The sequence below is a fragment of the Microtus pennsylvanicus genome, chromosome 17 (genome assembly GCF_037038515.1).
Source record: "Microtus pennsylvanicus isolate mMicPen1 chromosome 17, mMicPen1.hap1, whole genome shotgun sequence".
NCBI classification, from domain to species: domain Eukaryota; kingdom Metazoa; phylum Chordata; class Mammalia; order Rodentia; family Cricetidae; genus Microtus; species Microtus pennsylvanicus.
The window spans coordinates 29,237,288-29,259,930 of record NC_134595.1 but is presented as its reverse complement, the minus strand read 5'-3'; the positions used below and the strand labels follow the sequence as shown (position 1 = coordinate 29,259,930).

The following is a 22,643-nucleotide window of genomic DNA, read 5'->3' as shown; positions in this document are numbered from 1 at the left end:
TTGTTCCACCAATTTTGCGGCGACAGGTGAAGCTACAGGTTCTCCTAGCATTGGCTGACAGCTCAGGAAAGGTGGGCTCTCGAGACGCGGTACGAGGCCAGTAGCAGCCTATCCGAACCCCCACATCCGAGTGTCGCGCGCTTTGTGGAGGCCGGTTAGTCGTACTGGCTGCGGGGCGGCCACACAACTGTCCCCAGCTCCGCCTCACGGCCACCTGGCCCAACACAGCCAATCAGCCACTCAGGGGCGGAGGCCCCTTGCGACTCGCGGATTGGCCGGAGCGAGGCGCGCAGCCAATGCTGATACCATGGGCCTTGAGGCTCCGCCCCCTGCGGAGACTTGGGGCCGCTCTTGCTTGGGGTGACTGGACAGGCTGGCGATCAAGGGATGGACTCGGTGAGGAAAAGCGCGCGGGGCCGCGCGGAGAGCCCACCCGACAGGTGCGTTCTTCCCTCCAGGATCCAGGAGCTTGGAAACACCTGGGGGACCACAGTGAGGGACTGGTGAGGCCGATGGGTATGAATCCGAGGGATAAGCAGACGAGTCGGGCCACAGGACCCACAGGAGCCACCGCCGAAGCCGAGAGAAGGGCGCCTGCGGGTGACAGTTGTGCCAGAGTTTCCGCTCTGCCCTCCCGGGTTCCGGCATCCTTCCCACAGGATGGGGTCTTGGAGGCTGGAGCGGGCAGTCGAATCATATTAATCTGCATTTTAAAGGAATCGATGCTGCTTAGAGAGTAGGGTAGCATGGGTGTGGGGCAGAGGAGGACTTTGGGGACAATCTATTAAGGCCCAGATAACCGCCCCGAGGGGAAAAGTGAATCTTGGGGTGTGAGCCCAGGAGGCAGCTGGCCAGTGCTGGACACTGCAGGCTCTTGCTGTCCACGGTGCTGCGGAGACCTCCTCCCCTGGGGCACAAAGGAGCAGGGTGCTGTTAGGCTCTGGTTCAGTCTTCTCCCACCCAGGAACGGGTCATACTCCACCCCCTCTTTTACTCTCACCCCCAATCTCTTTTTCTTTTCTTTTTAAGATTATTTGTTTATTATGTATACAGTGTTCTATCTTCATGTATGCCTGCAGGCCAGAAGAAGGCATCAGATCTCATTATAGATGGTTTGTAAGCCACCATGTGGGGGCTGGGAATTGAACTCTGGACCTCTGGTAGTAACAGGCAGTGCTCTTATCCCCTGAGCCATCTCTCCAGCTCCTTTTCCTCTTTTTCTTTATTTTTTCCCCCTACCCCTGACAAAGGCCTTGTGCCATAGCCCCGACTCTTCTGCCTCCTCCCGCTGGGATTACAGGCTTGCCCTCTCTATTTTTATTCTCATCTTCTGTGCAGTGCCGAGGATGTAAAATATCTGTCTCTCTTCCGAAACCTGAGCCTCCCTGGATGTGTTGGAACATGCCTATAATCCCAGCACTGGGGACTGAGACAGGAGGATTGTGATTTGGAGGCCAGCCTGGATTGCTCAGTGAGAACCTGGCTCATAAAGGCCTACGCGTGGCTTCAGCCTTCACTAGACATTCATTAAGTAGTTTCACTTTCTCCAGGAAGCAGCCTCACTGATGAAATGCCAGCTATAAAAATAGTTCAGCCAAGCTACAGATGGGAGAGCCACAGTCACTCGGCAGATCAGTGAGTGTGCAGCGCTTTGGGGTCTTTACTTACAGGAAGGAACAGGCTTGGGGCACAGGCAAAGCCCTTGCAGCAATGGAAAGTTCACTGATCCCAGGCCCAGGGAGGTCAGCCTCACTTTCCAAAGCCCCAAGGCCTGCAGGGTTGGGTTTAAAGCAAAGACCGAGGATCAAAAGAACCCGTTCTGTTGTCTTCTTCTTTGGCTTAGGGGCGCAGTTGGTTATTGTGTTTGGGATCACAATTGAGTGCATTGGCCTGAGCACTGTTTAGATTTTTAAATCTTGTGAAATAATTACCGTTTTCAGGCCTGCAAGCTCACCATAGAGCTCTCTGAACATCTGTGATCCTGGTAAGAACACAAGCAGATAACCCTTCTTAGGGTCTCTGGGGCTCAGCACTCAGGTGTCGTCCTAGGAATGAAGCCCCTGTTGTGCGGCAGCCTTGTTAGGGTTCCGAGGACAAAGCCTGCCCGTTCCTGGAGCTACTCTTCTCTCAGTCCCTGGAGGACACTAAGCACACGTGACTCTTGAGTCAGATGATGAATGGGGCTGCACGGGAAGTGGGGAGCACAGAGAGAGAGCCAAGCTGGGGCATGTGGTGGCTTCAAACAAAACAGTGGAGCCTCACGCAAGCAGATACGTTGAAGCAAAGACTTGAGAAAGTTTAGGTAGCGTGGGGAGCACGGCAAAGAAAGTGCAAGCCTGTCCTGGGGAGAGGTTGCCTGGTGAATGCCAAGAAGGAGCGGGAAAGCCAGAGGGCGTGGCTCTTAGAGGCCATTCCAGAAGCTCAAGGCTAGGAGTCATCAGGAAACCCCCCAGGGGAATGTGCTAGGGTGAGATCTCTCATTAGTGTGGGCTAGGCACTAAGTGCTCCACCTGGGCCTTCACTCTGGATGCAGAGGACCCCGGCTGTGAGCCCCCAGAGGGCTGCTGCCCACACCCTGCCTCTCTTCCCTTTCTTCCAGGAAGGTTTATATGGACTACAACGCCACCACACCTCTGGAGCCCACAGTCATCCAGGCTGTGACAGAGGCCATGAGAGAAGCCTGGGGCAACCCCAGCAGCTCCTACATAGCAGGTAATTCTAGAGGGATCCGAGGCAACAAAGGGAGCCAGAGCGTGCTTAGACTTTCTTTTTTTTTTTTCCTTTGACGTTATAGACCATATTTTCTGATGTGTAGAGGGACATTATAGGAAATGCAGGGACTACGCTGCCTGCATTGCTTGACAGAATTCCCAGAAGTTTTGTTAAAGCACACTTTTAAAACACAAGCAAAAGCCGGGTGTGGTGGCGCACACCTTTAATCCCAGCACTCAGGAGGTGGTGGCAGGCAGATCTCTGTGAGTTCAAGGCCAAGCTGGTCCCTAGAGTGAGTTCTAGGACAGCCTCCAAAGCAACAGAGAAACCCTGTCTGGAAAAACCAAACAAACAAACAAAAACTGAAGCAAAATAATTACATTATAATCTTTAAATATACAAATGTCACTAAAGTCTGCATAATGTGTTCTGTGTAAATCAGCACCATGTTACAATAATATACCTAATCTGGTTCTCATTCGCTTAATTTGGTTTTATTTATTTGGTTATTTATTTATTTTTCTTTTTTCTTTTCTTTTTTTTCTGAGACAAGGTTTCTCTGGAGATCAGACTGGCCTCAAACTCACCAAGATCCACCTGTCTCTGCCTCCCGAGTGCTGGGATTAAAGGCGCGCGCTGCCACCACCACCTGGCCCCTATCTGATTCTTAAGCCTTCTGTCCCTGTATGATACTCAGGCTGCGAACCACATAGCTGATCGTTTTTTACCCTCGTTCATTCATGTGTGCATTCCACACTGCACATTCTGATGGCACAGGACAAGTTGCTTGAGTCGGCTCGTTCTTCCCAAGATGAGACATACCTTGAGCAGCCATTTCTGAGTGTATCTTGAGCTTGCTGTCACCACGACGACTATAACCTTTCAGGCTTTAACCCCTGAAACACTCCCCTCATGAATATCTCACTGAGGTCTGTTTATAAGCCTGTGCCTCTCAAGCCCCTTCCACATGGCTAGCGGTCTATCCTATCCCCGTGCATTTTGCTAACGTGCTTTTAGCCGTCAAGGCCGCATGTGTGTCTTGACCTTTTCCACGAAGGAAAGTTGCAGGGCTTAGGAGCACTCAGTGGATGAAGCGCCTGCTGCACAAGTCTGAAGATCTGAGTTTGGATCCACAGAACCTGGGTGAAAACCAGGCTGCTGTGGCAGGCTGCCCATAATCCCAGCACTCAGGAGGCACGGACAGGACACGGCCACTAGCTAGATTAGCTGAGTCTGCAGGCTCCAGACCCTGCCCCGGGTTCAGCAGGAGACCCTAAGTCAAACAGACAGCCCCAAGGAAGACACTTAACCTCTGGCTCCCACACATGTGCACCCGCACACGTGACAGCATGCATGCACAGCACACACGCAAACGCGTGCAGTCACGCAAACATGTGCACAGTCACGCAAACACGTGCACAGTCACGCAAAATAAAGTAAAATGAATGTGAAAAGAGTAAAGGCAGAAAAGGAAAGTTTGAATTTGCTAAGGTTGTATAAACTCCGTTCTTTCTAGTTTGAATTTGCTAGGGTTGTATAAACTCCGTTCTTTCTAGTTCGAATTTGCTAAGGTTGTATAAACTCCGTTCTTTCTAGTTTGAATTTGCTAGGGTTGTATAAACTCCATTCTTTCTAGTTTGCTTTTGTAATATAGAGTTTTAGATTCGAAGTTTTGGATGATAATTTGCTTCAGGCCAGTAGAGAGAGGACAGCATTCCACAAGATTTTACAGACTTAGAGGCCGATGCCTTGCCTTCCTGGTTAATGTTTATCAGTGGCGATGGCAAGGGCCCTGCCCCCAGCCCTGCCTGTGCTGTGGATTAGGGGGACTAAGAGGAGCCACATTAATGGTGCTTGATTAGGATCTGATTGCCATCTAGGGGACTTCAGATGACCCACGCCAGCTGACTCTGTCGCACAGTTGATCCGGCTCCGGGTCGTACTAACGCTGTGTTCCTTCTCTGGGCTTTTAGTGGGTTTTGTATCAATGCTTATTAAAAAAGCTCAGCAGCAACTCGGTGACACAGACTCCCAAGTCAGACGCTGGCCACTCATTAACTTATCTGTTGACTCATTTCAGGACCTGCGACACCGGTGCTTCTGATAGGATAACTGATCTGATTCAAGAAGATGGGGGTCGGGGGAGCAGGGGAGCTGGGCGAACAGTTGGGAAACTCTTCCTGGCCCGAGTGACGTCCCCGCTGCTTTCTGTTGACATTTGAGTAGAAATGCCCAAAAGGGAAAGAAAAGAAAACTGAAGATCATTCACGACAGGTTTTTGTCTGTTAGTTTCCGAGACAGGGCTTCTCTGTGTAGACCTAGCTGTCCTGGAACTCACTCTGTAGACCAGGCTGGCCTCGAACTCACAGAGATCTGCCTGCCCTCACCACCACACCCACACCCCATCTGGGATTAAAGGCGTGCACCACTACCAAGTTGTTTCACAGTACTAGGTTTTAAAACCTAGAAGAGCATGTACTGAGGCTCTGTGGGCAGAGCGTGAGCGCTCCAGATGTATCCTGGCCTGACTGGTAACAGCCAACAGCAGCCGGAAGTGAACTGGGGAAGTGGGGAGGAGTTTGGGCCAAAATGGCTGTACAGCATGGGGAAGCTGCCATGGACCCAGCATCAAATTTGGGAACCACTGGTGTGGAACTGGGCAGCAGCTAGGACACCTTATTGAAGGCAAATGCCCTCAGTCTCTCCCTTGTGTCTCCCACGGCTGGCCTGCAGTGTGAGAGAAGGCCCTGACTGACTGGCTTGGTGTGTGAAGTCTCGAGTTGGTTTTGCTTACCTCCATTGTCCTGCACCTCCTCTCCTGGTCCCGTCTTGAATAGGAAGGTGGGCAGCCAGCCAGAGTCACCGCTTCTAGCATCCAGTGCGAGCGAAAGCACAGCTGTGCCGGAGGAGCTCACAGCTCCGTCACTCCCAACCGGGCTGTCCTTGGCTCTCACTGAGCTCCTGAAGTCTCAGTGGCGGCCACTGACTTGCTAAGTCTCAGTGTGGCCCCTCTGCTGAGGCCCTGCCAGGGGGTAGGATAGTACTCACCCGGGTGGATGTGTTTCCCTCTAGAATGGCCCCAGTTCTCAGCTCCCCTGTGTGTGGTCGCCCTGCTATACAGGGAATTGATAGTAATGAACTTGTTCTTTTGTCTCTCCTCAAGGTAGGAAGGCCAAGGACATTATAAACACAGCTCGGGCGAGCCTGGCCAAGATGATAGGGGGGAAGCCTCAGGACATTGTCTTCACTTCCGGGGGCACCGAGGTAAAGTTGCTATCCCTGCTCGCTGAGCTTTAAGGCGCAGTGGAGTATGGGAGGGGTTTGCTCTTGTCATTTTAGAATCAGCAATGCCCGACTTTCTCTCTCATATTGCTCCAGGACTCTCCTGCCATTTCCTAGGTTGTTTGTACGACAGAGTTTGAGGTTTCAGCTGTCCCAAAGGAACTCATTCTTAAGCTTATAGAATGTACTGGAAAGAATCCTGGAAAGAAGCCACTGCAAGGGGCAGGGACAGTGGCTGGCTGTGGATCACAGTTTGCGTCAGCCATAGCAGGTTTTAGATTAAAAATGAATTGGGTTTTTTGATGCCAGCGATGAGCTTTTGCCTGGCCATAAAACAAAACAAAACAAAAATGTCCACTACTAAGGAAACAGATGGAGGAGAAAAGAAAGGGTGACGCCTCCCAGGGAGGTTAGAGATGTTACCTGCTACCTTTAAGACCTTCTGAGTAAGAGGCAGTACACACACTTGCAGACTGGGGGACGTGGGCTCTTCTCAAAGCGATCTGTAGACTCCGCGCAGCCTCCGTCAAAATCCTGACACCCATCAGTGGACTGTCCCAAACTAGCTTCTATGGAAACCGAGAGCCAAGACTGCTGGAAGACTGGATAGTCTCCAGACTGAGTCTATGAGAGCTCTGGAAACTAGGCAGACGCATTTGGCGAGGACAGACAGCTGGGCAGAAACAGTGTACCAATGCAGACTGGCACTTGCCCCATGACTAGGGCCACACACCCTGCCTGCTCAGCACAGGCTTGGACAGTGGTCGTTGGCACAATAGTAGGGTGTAAGATTGTCATGTGACTGGGGGGGGCAGTGCGTGGAACTAAAGAACATGTGACTGTAGAGAACTCTTCCGGACTGCTCAGTCGCAGGGACCAGGCGATGACTTCCGCTTTCAGCGTACAGAGACAGGCTTGAGAAGTGACATTGGAGAGCTTCCAGCTGCTGCCTCAGCCCCCTGCCGTATCCGGCAGTGCAGGGTTTCTCAGTGCAGATGCTTGGGGAGCCGAGGCAGGAGGATCACGAACCTGAGCCCAAACTAAACAGAAAGACAGTGAATTCTGTCACAACAAAAGTCACAAATGAACTTTGAATCATCCAAGAACACCCTGAGCAAAGAGAAAGGGGCAGAAGGGAAAGGTGTTTATCACACAGCTGATGAGTGACAGGCGCCTGGGACAGTTGGGGACTCGCACAACTTACTCACAGGCAGATAGTACAGTCAGCAAATGAGTCAGAGATTTGAACACACACAGCACAAGAGAAGCCTACGGCTTTGTCTTGACAGCCATTCGGGGACTCAAGTGACCAGTGCAGAAGTGTGAACAGCAGAACGCTCCTGCAACTAGCAGCCAGTTCACACCAAGGGCCACTGTGCCCAGGCTTCAGCCACCGGCAGCCAGCTCACACCAGGGAGGGACCACTGTGCCCAGGCTTCAGCCACCGGCAGCCAGCTCACACCAGGGAGGGACCACTGTGCCCAGGCTTCAGCCACCGGCAACCAGCTCACACCGGGGCCACTGTGCCAAATGTTCCCAGAGCATGCTGCCCTCTCCAGTGGAAGTTGAAAGTTACTGTGAGGCATTCACCCACTGAGATCAAACTGCACTCCTTGTTAGACTGCCATTCCACACAAAGGTTAACAGCCCGGGAAACTGAGGCAGTGTACAAGGATTCAGAAAGCATTCTTGGTAGTTTAGCCCAAATCTGGGGAGCCTAGCCTCTTCCAGAGCTACATCCCCTAAACGCTGATCACTGGCCTAATGTACCCCAGAACTGGACAGGTGGTGGTTGAGAAAAGAAAGTCACAGGGGCGCTGAGTGTGTCGTTAGGCCCCTGGATTCCCTGCAGGTCACTGCCACCCCACCCCGCCCTGCTGCCCAGTGGGATCTCCTGGCCTTGATCTGGGGCCAGGTACTGTGCAATGACATGAGCTCGGAAGGCAGGGGTAAATTTTAATTTTAATTTGACTTTTGATTTTTACTTTTCTTCTTTCATCTTGTTTCTGTTTGTGCAAGTGTGTCCTCCAGTTTGTCTTTCTCCCACCAGGCGGGGAATTCCCTTTCCTGACAGGTTTGTCTAAGATGAAGGTTTGTGCTTACTAAGAAAACAGGCAAGCCGGGCGGTGGTGGCGCACGCCTTTAATCCCAGCACTTGGGAGGCAGAGGCAGGCGGATCTCTGTGAGTTCGAGACCAGCCTGGTCTACAAGAGCTAGTTCCAGGACAGGCTCCAAAACCACAGAGAAACCCTGTCTCGAAAAACCAAAAAAAAAAAAAAAAAAAAAAAAAAGAAAACAGGCACACTTGAAGTAAGTTCTAGCATATTTGGAGTTTGGAAACTCTCCAAAGGTACAGGCCTGTCAGGAGGTTGGTGCTCTGGCCTTTTCCTTTTGAGTCAGGCACAAAAGACGGAGAGGCTCACTGTTTCCACTGGGAGCTTTGGTGAAGGCTCTCTCTGCTCTCGCCTCCACTGGGGCTCTGGTGAAGGCTCTCTCTCTCTCTGTTGTGTCTCCACAGTCGAATAATTTAGTAATCCAATCTATGGTGAGATACTTTCATGACCAGCAGACCCTGAAGAGGCACGAGATTGACCACCACAGCCCTGAGGAGGGGGCCAAGCCCCATTTTATTACTTGCACGGTGGAACACGACTCTATCCGACTGCCCCTGGAGCACCTCATGGAAGAGCAGATGGCGGGTGAGTGGCCATGGGGACTGGCCTAGTCCTCAGTGAGGAGGACAGAGAGGCCGCACAGAGCCCGGCTCACTCCTCCTATGGATAAGAAGTACTCTGATCTGGTGTGCTCTGAATGGTTTGATGGGCCCATTCAGAAGCTGACGGCCGTTTGCTCGCAGCTAACGTGAAGAACGCTGCCACAAGCTACTCTGTGGGAGTGGGTGTGTGGGTGGTTCCTGTTCAGGGGCTTACGCCTAGGGGCAGAATTCCTGGGCCACACAGAAACGGAATTTGACTGATTCTCGGGTAGACGCGATCAGCCTTAACCTTTGCTTTCCAGCATCGCCAGCGTCGCCATCTGACACCACCACAGGCGATCTCCCGTCCCTGTCAGAGCTTCTGTCTCTTCTGTCATCGTTGTCACGGACTCTGCCTCTGTGGGGTTCTGGTGCCTAGCATCTTCTCATGTTGTCTGGCTCTTGGTGTAGATCTCTTCTGTAGGAATGTCTGTTTGTGTTCTTGTTTTTGGGTTTTCCTTTTGGTGTTTAGTGTTTACCAGAGATTGATAGCACGCCAGTGCTCTGCCCTAATGGGTGCCTCTGTCCCCTTGCCCTGATTTTTATTGGAGTACCTATCATTTTATTGACTTACAGGAATTATGCATACGTTTGACACAAATCAACAGTTTTGATGAAGTCAAATTGTTTACTTTTATTTCTGTTTTGTCTCTGTGTCATATCTAAGAAGACTTCACCCTGCCCCAGAGCATGAAGATTAGTCCTGTTAGGAGGTTTTCAGCTTCGGTTCTTACAATTAATTAAGTCCGTGGTTCACAGTGAGCCAGGAGGACTTTGTTTCTTTGTATGAGATTGACATTTTGTTTTCTATTTTGAAAATTTTATTTTATGTGCGGCAGTACAGTCTACATACTAATAAACCTGTAATAGAATGATTTGAGATAGCTTTAGTTAACTCCTTGCTTCCAATCTTTGTGTCCTTGGATCCGATAAATTGCTCAGAGATGGGTGGTGACCGTGATTAGTGACAGTCATAAGGCCCAGCCAGACATCTTACAGGACGCATCTGTGTGTCTCTCTAGTGTAATGGAAATTGGCTTGGGTACTCCCACAGCATGATAGGGTGATTCTCTCCAAACCCTCAAGCCGGGAATGACCTTTGGGAGTACCCATCAGCTGTCCCCAGGTGGGAACAGAACGGGGAGGCAGCTCCAGCCTCTGGGGGTCGCCTTCAGATGGATTCCTTTGCTGGCTTTCGTCTGCTGTCTGACTGTATCTGGCCTGTGAGCACTGGCCTGCTGTCTGCTGTCTGTCCACCTTTTTGCCACACTTGCTGTCTGCTGTCTGTCCATCTTTTTGCCACACTAGTTTATAGGAATTAGTTTTTCTGGTGTTAGTGTTCTTTTAAGTAATTTTCCAAAACATGAGTGAATTTTCCTACAAATTTCTGCTGAAGAAAATTTAATGAATGTGTCTCATGGAAGAACAGGACATATTGAAGAGGGCTTGCCTTTTCTTTCTTTTTTTTTCTTTTTGTTTTTTGAGATATGGTTTCTCTGCATAGCCTTACCTGTCCTGGAATGAGCTCTGTAGACCAGGCTGGCTTTGAACTCACAGAGCCCTCCTGCCTCTGTCTCTCAAGTGCTGAGAATAAAGGCATACCTTTTTGAGGGGGATATGGTTGGTGTCATATCTTGCACATAGTCATGGCAATGCAGAAATCTGTCCCAAGAACCAGGGGTTATAAAGGGCTTGCTCAGGCTGACATCCTTGTCCAGGTTCCTCTAAAGAATGTCTGTCTGGCCAGGCGGTGGTAGGGTATGACTTCCCAGCACTCGGGAGGCAGAGGCAGGCGGATCTCTGTGAGTTCGAGGCCAGCCTGGTCTACAAGAGGTTGTTCCAGGACAGGCTTCAAAGCTATAAAGAAACCCTGTATCGAAAAACCAAGAAAGAGAAAGAAAGAAAGAAAGAAAGAAAGAAAGAAAGAAAGAAAGAAAGAAAGAAAGAAAAGAAAAGAAAAGAAAAGAAAAAAAAGAGTGTCTGTCTGTCTGCCCATGGGACAGCCAGCTATTAGACTCCACTGACTATGGGCAGTGTTTGGCTGGAGTCTATTCCAATTCTCTGTGGAACTTTTGTCATTTGTCCCTGGAAAGTCCACTCTTTGCTATCTCTGCCTGGGTGTGTCTGCTAACATGCCTCTAAAATTTTGCCTGTTGCCATGGCGCTGCCAGCCTCCTGCAGCTACTCACCACCCGAGCCCCGCAGTTGTAAGGATAGCCTGAGACCTGAGTTTCTCATTGGCAGCGCCTGAAATTCCTCTTCTAATATTTTCTGAACTTGGATAGCACATTCCTTTTTTAAGAAATGTAATTATGGAGTTATTTGCCTGGCTAACCTTAGGGTATGTGTTTTGTATCTCAGAGGTCACTTTTGTCCCTGTGTCGAAGGTGAGCGGGCGGGCAGAGGTTGAGGATGTCCTGGCGGCTGTCCGCCCCACCACGTGCCTCGTGACCATCATGCTGGCTAACAACGAGACTGGCGTCATCATGGTGAGTCAGCCCTTTCCTTTGCAAGGAGGCCTCGGGGAGAAGGTGCTTGACGTGGGATTTCCCCGTGCCTCCACTCGGCCTGTTCTTTTCGTGTCCTTGAGTTCTGTGGCTTCACTCTGTCTCCTGCTGCTCCTGTAATTCATTCCGCCCCCGTCAAATCAGAACCACACGCTCATTCAGCGGCTTGCCTCTTCCCGCTCCAGCCTGTCCCTGAGATCAGCCGACGTATTAAGGCCCTGAACCAGAGCCGGGCTGCTTCGGGGCTGCCCCGAGTCCTCGTGCACACAGATGCTGCCCAGGCACTGGGGAAGAGGCGAGTGGATGTGGAGGACCTAGGTGTGGACTTCCTGACCATCGTGGGGCACAAGGTATGTGTGCAGGGGCCCCTGCCCTCCTCCTCGACACAGCGGAGTGGAGCCCTCAGCTGCGCTGTCCCTTCCTGCTTAAGTCACTGTGGTCATCTAGTGAGCTCCAGGTGCCTGTCAAGGACCGGGTGCTGAGATGCCATGACAACCGCTCAGGAAGGGCTTTGTCCTCAGAACTTTCAATGCATGTGTGGGACAGGACCAGTAACAGCTAGGATGACGCCTGGCCAGCCAGGACACGGGTGGCAGGACACCCCAACCACAGGGAGCCGAGGGAGGACATAGCGGGCTCTGTGGAGGACTGGAAGGCAGTGGGTTTGGTACACAGAGAGTGCTGGTTGCAGGGGGCTCATCTGCCCATGTGGAGGTCCCCACCAGCATGGAAGAGGTGGGGCCAGGAAACTGTGCCTTCCTTGGTTAAACTGTGACTTGCTTAAACTATGGCTTCTCAGCAGGAAGGTTTGGTCTTAGTGGCTCTTGAAGGCACAGTACAGGGACAAGGTCACAGCAAAGACCTTGGCTTTCTGGCAGCTGTGAGAACCAAGACATTGTGTGTTGTTTGGCAGCATAGTCCTTAGCTAGTCCCTAAAGGTGCACACAAGCTGGCCTGACACCGTGACCCTTAACCCTTTGCCTCATATCACTGGGGGGCGTAGAGACATGTATAGAAAAAGCCCTTGGCCGCCCTTTGTTCTAGCCCCTTCCCTTCATAATCCCGTTACACCAGAACGTGAGTCCAGCACCTGCCCCTTCCCCAGGCTGGGGCTCTGCCCTGCACCTGGGGGTTCCTGTGACTCTAATATACCACAGTGGTGGCAGATAGACAGCCAGGCCACAAGGAACCAGCAGGATGGTGCTCCTGAACCTTCTGAACCTCTGACACTCAGACACAAGCGGAACAGGTCACCAAGCAGTTCCCACTGAGTAAATGACTGGCTTTCCCTTCCAGTTCTACGGTCCCAGGATTGGTGCTCTGTATGTACGAGGGGTTGGTAAACTTACCCCCCTGTACCCCATGCTGTTTGGAGGTGGACAAGAGCGGAATTTCAGGCCAGGGTAAGGTTGAAAGCCTAACAAGCTGCTGCCCGGCTGGCCACACTACTGTCCCGTTTCTTCGCCGTTTCTGTCACCCCGAATCAGAATTGCTGCTGACTGATTTCTACAGCGGGTCTCAGTCCTGCAGTCCCTCGGGGTGACTCGGAGCATGTGATAGGAGTCGTCCTCTCTCATACCTACTTCAGGGTGTTGGATTCCCTGCATGCTGCGGCGCTCTGTTGTTCTCTAAAGTAGGGGCTCAGTAGGTACCCGGGTCTCCATTGCATAACCCCAAATCCGTGCTAATACCACCTTTGTTAGAACGTCTAAGAAGACGGGGAGACAGAAACAATGCCACGGCGGCTCCCTGGCAAGTGTTCCATACCCAGAACCAGCCTGGAAACAGTGGTAAGGGAAGGCAAGAACTGCCTTGCTCTAAAGCCTGCAGCCAGCCCGCCAATCAAGAAGAAACACTAGGCAATACCTGCTCTAGGCCATCCACATAGGACAGTGTGCTGTCTCACACCAGCCATCACCAAACGGACACTCGGGCTTCCGTCCACATGGGCTGTCTGGGGCATCCACAGTCCCACAGTGGTGTCAGTAGAGACTCTAAAGAGACCCTGGAGTCTCCACCCATCAGTAACAGAACACATCCTCTAGATATCAAGAGAACACAGCCCAAGGGAGAACTGTGGCTTCTCCATCCTACCGGCAGCATTTGGGATACACGCTCTTTCGCTGCAGAGCAGAGTCAGAGCGAGCCAGGAAGAGCAGAAAAGTTAACCAAGATGCAAAGTCTCATGACATGTGAAAATGGCCAGGTTTCATGCCAAGGACTAGAAAGAGCTGAAAGCAAAGGGAAGAAAACATCTGTGGGTGCCAACCCCAAGAGAAGGACGTGAGACAGCAAACACTGAGATCAGTGAAGCTTGGGCACACTTGGAATGCGCGAACCGGATGGAAGTCGCCATGTGAGGATCCATCCAGAAACTGCAGCAACCCGAGTGGATATGTGGACAGACTCGCCAACGGGAAAGTGAGAAAAAGAAAAGGAACCTGCACTGGAAGGGAGAATAATAGACAGGAGACATCAGGAAAAAGATACAGCGTCGAGGACCTCTGAAGCCATCAAAAACGGTGTGACATACGTGTCGGTCAACTCCCCACAGAGGAGAAGACAGAGGACAGGGCTTAAAGGGTCACCTGAGGAGATGGTCAGCCCTGCTGGCGCACGCCTTTAAGCCCAGCATTCAAGAAGCTGAGGCAGGTGGATCTTTGTGAGTCTGAGTCCAGCCTGTTTTACATAGTGAGTTCCAGGACACCTTCTATATTTCTATATAGAATATATATATATATTTCTATGTAGAAATATATATATATATTTCTATACAGAATGAGACCCTGTGTTGAAAAAAATGAACTCCAAAATAATAATAATAAACCAGTCTCTCAAATTTAGGAAGAGACATAAGCACAGATTCAGAAAAAGAGGGGCACAAAACAAACAAGCAAAAAGGCAAAAAAAAAAAAGTCAAATAAACCCAAAGAAATGTATGGCAAGGCATTTCAAAGTGGAATAATGGGAGTTGTGAAAGCAAACAGAAAGACAGCATCCGATGCACAAGAGGAAAACACTGATTGACATGGCTTTTACGTTTGAAGCGATGGAGACCAGAGGAGGGTTGTGCACACAGCTGAGAGAAATTAGAATCCCACACCTGGGCCGTGCAGTGGTGGCGCACGCCTTTAATCCTAGCACTCGGGAGGCAGAGGCAGGCGGATCTCTGTGAGTTCGAGACCAGCCTGGTCTACAGAGCTAGTTCCAGGACAGGCTCCAAAGCCACAGAGAAACCCTGTCTCGAAAAAAAAAAAATCCCACACCTGGGAAACAGGTCTTCAGGGCTAAAGAGGAGATCCAGGTGTTGCCAGATGAGGAGAAACAGAGAAGCTAAGGCGAAATACAGTAGGCAGCCCTTCCCTCTTGGGCTTTTCTGAAGCTTAAAAAGATCGTTGATAGTTTATGAAAGATTAGAACACTGTCTGATATGGTTACCAGTGTATATAAAGAGTACATTTAAAATGACTGCATAAAAGCAGAACTATAGAAAAAGGGACATCCCTATATTTGTTTGTCATTTTTTAGACAGGTCTAATGTGGCTCAAGCTAGCCTTGAACTTCTGACCCTCCTGCCCCAACCTCCCAGGCTCTACAGGGCATATTCACCATGCCTGATTCGATGTCTCGCTTAGCTGGTAAAAGGATGAAACTAATAGGCTGAAAAGTTTATTAACACATAGTCATATATGTATCTTAGTCAGGGTTACTACTGATGTGTCAAAATACCATGACCAAAAGCAAGTTGGGAGCAAAGGGTTCATTTGGCTAACACTTCCATATCATAGTCCATCACTGAAGGAAATCAGGACAGGAACTCAAGCAGGGCAGGAACCTGGAGGCAGAAGCTGATGCAGAGGCCATGGAGGGGTGCTGCTTACTGGTTTGCTCCCCGTGGTTTGCTCAGACTGCTTGTAGAACCCATGACCACCAGCCTGGTACCACCCACAATGGGCTGAGCCCTCCCCCATCAATCACAAATTAAGAAAATGCCTTACAGCTGGATCTTGTGGAGCATCTTCTCAATGGAGGCTCCCTCCTCTCAGATAACTCTAGTGTGTGTGTATGTCGAGTTAACATAGGACTAGCCAGCACAATATAATATAGTAATATAATACGTAGAGTTAATAGCCACAGCCTCTGGGAAAAAACTTTACAAAGAGATGAATAGGTATATCCCCAAATTAAAATTTAAAAAGTGTGCAGTACCTCACAAAAGCAGAGTTTATAAAAACAGGAGAGTCTGGAAGTTATAGCTCAATGGTAGAGCACTTACCTAGAATAGAGCTCATCACAACATACAGTTGGGAACAGAAATGCATGCATACACAGTGCTCAGAGAGCTTTCTCCACTCTCTCTCTCTCTCTGTCTGTCTCTCTGTCTGTCTCTCTGTCTCTCTCTCTCTCTCTCTCTCTCTCTCTCTCTCTCTCTCTCTCTCTCTCTCTCTCTCTGAGACAGGGTTTCTCTGTGTAACAGTTCTGCCTGTCCTGGAACTTGCTCTGTAGACCAGGCTGGCCTCGAACTCACAGAGATCCACCTGCCTCTGCCTCCTGAGTGCTGGGATTACAGGCATGCACCACCACCTCCACACTCAGACAATCCAGGACCCAAATACAGGGAATGGTGCCGCCCACAGTGGACTGAGTTTTCCCACATCAATTACATAATGAAGACAATACCTCCCACAGACCAGGCTGTGCTGCTCAATTCCTCAGTAAGATCGTCTGCCCAGATAATTCTAGATCGTGGTTAAGTTGACAATTTAAACAACACAAGAATAAAGAACTCCCCAAACTCAAAAGACAATCAGAAAATGGGCCAAAGACATAATGGGTAACCTCCCCAAGAAGTTAGTCAGCTTCTAGGTGTGCAACAAAGTATTCAGATTGGAGGTTTAGGAAAATACAAATTAGAACTCTCCTGTGCCCCTTGCCTGCCAGAGTGGCTAGGATAAAAAGTGACAGGGAATACTGATCAGGATGCAACAGTGTCCTCTGCTGATAAACAACCAGCAGATGGCAGCTTTAAAACACGCTTAGAAAAGTTTAAGAAAATTTTATTCAACCAAAACTTTAAAAAAATTATTAATAGCCAGGCAGTGGTGGCACACACCTTTAATCCCAGCACTCGAGAGGTAGAGGCAGGCAGATCTCTATGATTTTGAGGCCAGCCTGGCTTATAAGAACTAGTTCCGGGACAGGCTCCAAAGCTACAGAGAAACCATGTCTCAAAAAAAAAAAAAAAAGGTAAAATGTTAACATTGTTTTTTCCTTACTCTCTGGGCATATACTCTCTGGGTTGGAAAGGGTCCAGGTGGAATTGTCACTGTGGAGAGCCAGCATGTGGTTCTTGCAAAGGACCATGGCTGTCCAGGCTGTGTGTGCGTGCACACGCACGCTGTGGTCCAAGGCTGCTCCTGAGCACCTACCTGAAGGCCCTCTTTCAGGAAGGACAATGTAAGGCACTTTAGAACAATGGCATGTAGCCCTCTGAGGACATTCACTGACATCACACCATGCATTGTCTTCTGCAGGACCGAGAATACGCCTATGATTGCTGGCCTCGGGAAGGTAAGGCTGGCGGCCTTGGCCAGGTGTCGTGACCCCAGGACTGCACTGATTAATGAAATCCCAGAGTTTCCTGCGTGAAGCTGGAGAACTAGAGCCAGACGTCTGAGCCCTTGGGAGGTGGGGGCAGAAGGATTGGGAGTTCCGGGGAACTTTGTTCTTGGTGGACCTTTGAGCAGGAAAAAACTAGGCCAGTGAGCCAGCTCAGAGGTAAAGGCCTGATGACCTAAGTTTGTTTCCTGAAGCCCCTTTGTCCTCTGACCTCCACGTGCGCTGTGTCATATGCAGATGCGCGCACACACACACACACACACTAAAAGAATACCTTTTAAAGGAAAAAGTCTGAGTCTCTTCTAGAAGAGAAATAGCACCCTGGCCTCCCTGCAGGCAGTTGGGCTGGTCCCCTGTTGAACTGCGGGGTGTGAGGCGCCCGGGTCAGGTATGGGACTGTTGGCTTGTCTCCTCTGGAGCCTGAGCTCCGCTCACTCTTCAGAAACTGGGCTGTGCAAGGGTGGTCACATTACACCCACAGGAGGGAGAGACAGAGACACTGGTGATCCGCTCACTTTCTTTTGATGTAGTCCAGGACCCATGGGGTGGTACTGCCCACATTCTGGGTTGGTCTTCCCTCCAAAGTTAAACCTCTCTGGAAAAACCCTCACTGGCATTCCCGCAGTCTGTTGCCATAGCAATTCTAATGCCAGTCTAGTTGATAATGAAAAATAACCACCGTTCTTAGCATCCCAAACTGTCCAGGTCCCTCTGTTTTCTCTGTCATGCCTCCCACTTTCCAGGTCCTTGCTCTCAAGGCTGGGAGACCTCCTGGGGCACCTGGTCCTCACCCATGCACCTGAGACAGCAGCTGTGACCGTCTCCTCCTCTAGTGCCAAGGTGTCTCTTGTCTATTTTCAAGGCCCACAGCACTAGACGAGGTAGTTCTTGTCCTTTGTTGGGCATCTGCCATGATTTCTGTGGGCCTCTCGTGTAGCAGTTAGCATGATCCTAACACGGTACAGCATGTCACCTCAGTCCTTACCAGGCACTTACTTTTTTTTTTTTTTTTTTCCCCGAGACAGGGTTTCTCTGTAGCTTTGGAGCCTGTCCTGGAACTAGCTCTTGTAGACCAGCCTAGTCTACAATCTGATCCACCCGCCTCTGCCTCCCGAGTGCTGGGATTAAAGGCGCGCGCGCCACCCCTCATCCCCAAACCCCAACCCTGGGGCTCAGGCATTTCCATTCTCCTGCCTGGAGAAAGGCCTGAGGGCATCACCTTCACCAAGGCAGGTGGCTAGCCAAGAGACACACTGTCTTCCCTGCAGGTAGAAACACCCTACCTATTCTTTGGTGACTGCCTCCTTCAGGGGCCTGTGTGGTGTCCTAGTTTTGTCCCTCTGTGGAATGACAGTCCTTAGGGCCTGAGATTCTCTCGGGGATTATTTGCTGTGTTGCCTGTGACACCTGGAGCCGGTAGGGAGCACCTGGTGATCCTGCTGCTCGAGCACCTGGGGCAGCTGCAGAGGCACAGGAGCGGTCATGAAAGTTCTCTGCAGCTGTCTGGTGTCTTGATTCTCACACATCTGTGTGTCCCCAGGCTGCTGAGCTCGTGAGTGAAAACTGCGAGGCTTATGAGGCCCACATGAGAGACATCCGGGATTACCTGGAGGAGAGACTGGAGGTGAGCGGGACCTGCCCGCGAGGGAGAGTGCCGGCGGCATAGCCGGGATCAGCCACTGTCTCCCTCTGAAGGAAAGTCTGGGGGAACCCGGAGAAACAGTAGGTCCTGGAGAAAGAAGGAGCAGAACTGGGTGCTGGAAGTTAGCTGGCATCAGACACCCCAAAGAGAGACCTGGACCAACCCAGGAGTGTATCTTTCTTGTAGACACACGGTTGTGTGTGAAGGGTGGATATGTTTAGTGTGTTTACTTGTTCTAGCTTTGGGGTCCATAGCCTATCTGTCCCCATAGCTATTACAACAAAATAAACACAGGCTGAGGTTCTGTTTCCAAAGAAGTCTAGATAGCAAACAGTTGTTGGGAAAGGGTGACTTCGAAGGAATCACTGACCATTTCATGGTGTGTGTGTGGTTTGGTTTTTAGGCTGAATTTGGTAAGAGAATCCACCTGAACAGCCGATTTCCTGGGGTGGAGAGGCTTCCCAACACCTGCAACTTCTCCATCCAAGGGTCCAAGCTTCAAGGTGACTACCAATCTAATCCTGGTCCCTGTGTGTGTTGGGGTCTGAACCTGGACCTGCCCCTGCCCCCAAGTGTTCCCAGAACAGTGCAGTTGATGTCATTAGCAGGCATTTTCCCGGGCGACTGGTGAGCTTGGCTAGGATTGACAGCGGATTACGCAGGCCAACCTGTCTTAGAAAAGAAGGAAAGTCAGCCCAGGTTAGACAAGCTGCTCTGCTCAGGATTACAAGAGAAGAATGCAGGGGCCGCCATGACAGCTGACTGAGGACAAAGTGCAGGCCTGTTCAGGAGATGTCTTCTCCAGAGCAGTCAGGTGCCCCCCCCCCCGCAGGGGGTAACACTCCAGTTCCCTGAGAGCCTCAGGCCAGGGCCCCAAACCTGTGGTTCATTCAGGGGCTTCTGCAGGAAGCTTTTGACTTTTCCCTTTCTTTCTTTCTTTCTTTCTTTCTTTCTTTCTTTCTTTCTTTCTTTCTTTCTTTTTTTCTTCCTTTCTTTCTTTCCTTCTTTCTTTTTCTTTTTTTCCTTCTCTCTCTCTCTCTCTCTCTCTCTCTCTCTCTCTCTCTCTCTCTCTATTTTCTTTTCCTTTTCCTTTTTATGTTTGTTTGTTTGTCTTTTGTTTTTGGAGACAGGGTTTCTCTATGGCACTGGCTCCTGGAACTCACTCTGTATAGACCAGGCTGGCCTTTGCCTCTCGAGTGCTGGGTTAAAGGCATGGGTCACCACCAATGCCCAGCAAAGATTTATTTGTTTGTTTAAATGTATTTAAGTGCTGTTACATGCTGACTGCCAGCCAGAAGAGGGCATTAGATCCCATTATACATGGTTGTGAGACACCATGTGGGAGCTGGGAATTGAACCTGGCGTCCTCTAGAAGAGCAGTCGCTGTTCTTAATCACTGAGCTGTCCCGGCTTTTGATTTCTTGGAAGAGGGTGTCATACCTTATCTCCCGGGGGTCACAGAGGAGCCTGCTGTCCTGATGGAACATGATGGCAGCTGAAGCAAATTTGCTTGCCCTCCTCACAGACCCCTAATGGAGGAAGCCATCTCTGCCTTTGCCAGGGGGCAGCTGTGCCCAGTGATGACCTGTGTTGATTTAAGTGTGGCCGTCCTGGAGTTTTAGGGTTAATCCCGGGCTTGTGAGAAGGAGGCAGTGTGTCCTGGGTGGACACAGCAGTAGGGGGTTGACCTCAGTGCTACCTGGCACTCCCCATGAGTAAGACAGTCTGTCAGAGTGCCCGTGAGGTGGGTGGTTAGAATACCGTTTTCTAGTCAGTCTTAGGAGGCAGAAGAGGGTTGGCGTTTCTGTAGCTGGAGGAAAAAGGAAGTCATTTTCCTGGAATTCTGCTTGCACTGAGATTCAGTGGGTGGTGGCAGGGAACTAGACACAGAAGGCTGGGTGGGTGGGTGGGAGATGACCTAAGTCCTGATCTAAGAACATATGCTGTCTTCATAGGATACAAGGTGCTTGCACAGTGCCAGACACTGCTGGCCAGTGTGGGAGCTTCATGCCACTCAGATCATGAAGACCGGTGAGTATTCTCAGCTACACCCAACTCTCAGGGCCTAGTCCCTGAGCTGCAGACTGTGGCAGGGGAGATGGGTTCTGCTCCTGGCTGGGAGACGATACGGGTGCCTGTGGATGGGAGTGGAACTGGGTGAATGGGTTTGGCAGCCAGCAATCAATACTGGATCCAGAACTGGTGGGATGGTACGTGGGCATGTGAAGGGAATACAGAGGGTACCTGTGCCAGCCAGCAGAGGAGGACAAGGGTCAGGCTTCACAGAAGAGAGAAAGGATCAATGGAGGGCAGACAGTGCCTGGAGTCCAGCACCTGGTGGCCCAGGCTCCAGCAAGAGCAGAGAGACTGAGGCCAGCTGGAGACTGGCAAGTGGGAGGGACAGATGGGAAGGGCACAGGGACTGCCCCAGTGAAGCCCTAGATGGCATTGTTCGGGGAACATCACCATGATCTCAATACAGGAAAGTCCAGGAGCCAGGGCTCGGTGCAGAGCTGAACACAGCTGGTGGGAGGAGGCAGTGTGGTTCCCCATCTGGGTACCAGAGAGAATGGGAGAATTAGTTTCCCACCTTAGCTTAGAATGTCTTGGAAGAATGTCTGGGGACAGGAGGTGAGTGTCAGCAGGCCATGTAGCTGGGCACGGGGTGGACACAGCACACCCTAAGCTTGAAGATCTGGCTGAGAGGTCAGAACACAAAGGAGGGCAAGCCCTCAGCAGCAGCCGATAACTGTCCCTCTCCTGCAGGCCATCCCCAGTGCTGCTGAGCTGCGGGATCCCCGTGGATGTGGCCCGCAATGCACTCCGCCTCAGTGTGGGCCGCGGTACCACCAGGGCCGAAGTGGACCTCATTGTGGAGGACCTGAAGCAGGCTGTGGCCCAGCTGGAGAGCTAGCGCTAGGGCTCGCAGCTGCTCTGTCCCTCAGGGGCCAGCTGAACTCTGGCCACTCGATCCATAGGAAACACCCCTAAGCTGTCCCCTCTCAAGAGCTGCAGTCAGACGAGTGTCCTGCTCGGGTACAGAGGAATGAGGGCTGCCTGTCACACAGAACCCCACTCCAGCCCCATCCTTACAGGCTCAGGACCCCAGCTCCACATAGGACTTCCCCGTCACCTCCTGCCAAGGGCTATGTGGGAACAGAAAGTGTGGGGCAGCCTGTCAGGGACGCCTGGCCCCAGAAATCGCTTTGGCCTGAAGATAAAATCCAGTCTCCACTATCATTTAGCTGCTGCCGGGAAAATAGGAAACCTGGTTTTGTCTTCACCCATGGCCTCCCATGTGCTCCCACAGAGCCTCCCACTGCCGCCCTCCTCTGGCCTCCGGTGTCTCCCGGGCTGAATGGTCCTCCAGATGAGGCCTCACACCTGGCAGGCCCTTCCTTTTCCCTGGAGGTCACAGTTCACCTGGCCATGTGTTTTCTCCCTTCCTTCTGCTCAGGGATTTAACCAATGTGGCTGACGGGGGGCTGGTGTCTGATCTTAGTCTTGGCCAAAGTGGGAGATGTGATCATTTCTCACTCAACTTTAATTTAATTTTCCTTACAAAGGTTTCTGCCATCTTGAGGATGTGACGCACATTGTACCAATATTTACATAGGCATATCTTCTTGAATGTTCTTAGCATGTGGGTCTATGGTCCAAAGGATGACACACATGTGGAAATTAAATGAACTAATAAAATATGTCTGAGATGTCTTGTTTTTTTTTCTGGTAGTGGTGGGAGATTCTGTTTTGCTGTTCACAAGGCCAATGTATGCTTGTCTGTCTGTCTGAGCAGAAGGGAAGGAGGTTCCTGGTATATGATTATAAAATGACACCAAGTGCTTGGAAGGGACTTCTGGTAGACTGAGAGAGGTCCCCCGTCAGCATCCACCTGTGACACCAGGGAGAGGCCATGCTAGTCCTCACTTCCCCAACAAGACCATGGGTGGTCCAGATCCCAAGAATGCTGTGACCCAAGAGGGCAGTGTGGAGTGGGGCTGTGAGGTCATCATCACCTTCAGTGTGGGGCTGTGAGATCATCATTGTCACCTTCAGTGTGGGGCTGTGAGGTCATCACCTCCTTCAGTGTGGGGCTGTGAGGTCATCATCACCTTCAGTGTGGGGC

The 22,643-nt window shown here is 50.9% G+C and overlaps 1 protein-coding gene across 1 annotated transcript; it reads left to right on the top strand.

The window, feature by feature from the left end:
- The first annotated feature begins 321 nt into the window (after positions 1-321).
- Scly (selenocysteine lyase) lies at positions 322-22,225 on the top strand. The gene is made up of 12 exons (XM_075951146.1): positions 322-440; positions 2,600-2,712; positions 5,876-5,976; positions 8,513-8,693; positions 11,111-11,238; positions 11,442-11,606; positions 12,553-12,659; positions 16,791-16,827; positions 18,416-18,499; positions 18,921-19,020; positions 20,473-20,548; positions 21,284-22,225. Exons 1-12 carry the CDS (start codon positions 388-390, stop codon positions 21,429-21,431), a joined length of 1,293 nt encoding a protein of 430 aa, XP_075807261.1. The 5' UTR covers positions 322-387; the 3' UTR covers positions 21,432-22,225.
- Positions 22,226-22,643: the final 418 nt, after the last annotated feature.